This window comes from Oratosquilla oratoria, chromosome 11, assembly GCF_046742065.1.
Source record: "Oratosquilla oratoria isolate Oo_2021 chromosome 11, ASM4674206v1, whole genome shotgun sequence".
In the NCBI taxonomy this organism is placed as follows: Eukaryota; Metazoa; Arthropoda; class Malacostraca; order Stomatopoda; family Squillidae; genus Oratosquilla; species Oratosquilla oratoria.
Window position 1 is genome coordinate 41291457 of NC_134787.1, and position 1341 is coordinate 41292797.

Sequence of the window (1341 nt, forward strand, 5' to 3'; positions counted from 1 at the left end):
TTGGGTACCCTTGCTGAACCGAAGAGGTACCGGCAGGCATCCCTCCTGATGCGGGCCCAGAGAGGTAGTATGCCAGCTTTGCTGTATACTTGTTCGTGTGTTACTGACTTTGGAAGACCGAATGCCACACGTAGGGCTTAGCATTCTACCCTTACCATGCAGAGTAGCTTCTATCTGGGTAGGTCGTGCAGTGCTGGGACAGCGAACAAGGCTCTGGACGATGGGAATAAGATTTTCCGGTGTTGTCCCCCAGGGTTCCTTTCGGATCGCTCGAACTAGGTTCAAAGCTCTCTGAGCATTGAGGGTGGCTTGCTTGATGTAGAGGGTCCATTGGCCGTTTCTCTAGAACAATACTCCTAAGTAGCGGACGGATTTCGCTGGTTCAACTGGCGTACCGCATATATTTTTCAGGTTCCAGCCCGGATAAATACCACTGTTGTAACCTGCCAGGTGCATGGGCATGTAGACAATCTTCTTTGCCGAGAGTGTGAACCCTAGGCTGTTGAGTTGGGCCACCACGACGTCTACTTGCTCTTGAAACCTTCGTAGTTCCGGCTTGTGCTGAGCCGAGTTCTTTTTGGGCCGCCGGTGCCTGGACTTCCTCCAGAGGGCTATGTCGTCTTTGTATGCGGTGACGACCGTATCACCCCGTACTCCTTTGCCCAAGTCCGCTAGGAGGAGTGTTAATAGAAGGGGGGACACGACTGAGCCTTGGAGGACACCCATGTCGACCTGTGTCCTTCTACTCAGGACCCCCTTTCTCCTCACCTCGATATACTGGTTGGAGAGGAAGGACCGGATGAAGTTGTACATAGCTGGAGACACGCCTATGGCCTTCATCTTTAAGAGGAGCTTCGCGTGCCAGACCGTGTCGAAAGCCTTGGCTATATCGCACGACGTGATCCACAACGCTTCTTCCTTTCCTAAACCCCGCCTGGAGATTGGGGAGGGCTCCCTTGGAATCCACGTGCTTTTTTAGTCTGGTAAGGAGGATCTTCTCGTAGACCTTACCTATATATGAGGTAAGGGCTACTGGCCTGTGGTTTTCGATCTTGGTGCTGGCTTTGCCTCCTTTGGGGATGGGGATTACGACAGCGTGCCTCCATGCCGTGGGGTAGTACCTTCTTTCCAGCCCTTGTTGAAGAGGGCGAGGAGGGCTTCTTGCATGCAGGGAGGGAGGTTCATTAGGAGTGGATATGTAACTTGATCGGAGCCGGGGGACTTCTTGTTTCCGCTGGTTGCCCTCAGGGCCCACCGTAGCTCGTGTAGGGTGAGATCGGTGTCCTTGCCCTTAGGGCTGGAGAGGTCCATGTGGGCTTCCTGTTCCATGCGGTCCCTTCT

At 53.8% G+C, this 1341-nt stretch overlaps 1 protein-coding gene across 1 annotated transcript; it reads right to left on the reverse strand.

Moving 5' to 3' along the window:
• Positions 1-342: 342 nt before the first annotated feature.
• LOC143030016 (uncharacterized) lies at positions 343-840 on the reverse strand. The gene has a single exon (XM_076193223.1). The coding sequence runs from the start codon at positions 838-840 to the stop codon at positions 343-345; it is 498 nt and encodes a 165-aa protein (XP_076049338.1).
• Positions 841-1341: the final 501 nt, after the last annotated feature.

What these genes read in the sequence shown, in the direction of transcription:
- LOC143030016 (XM_076193223.1), bottom strand. Translation starts at nt 840, where the DNA reads ATGAAGGCCATAGGCGTGTCTCCAGCTATGTACAACTTCATCCGGTCC.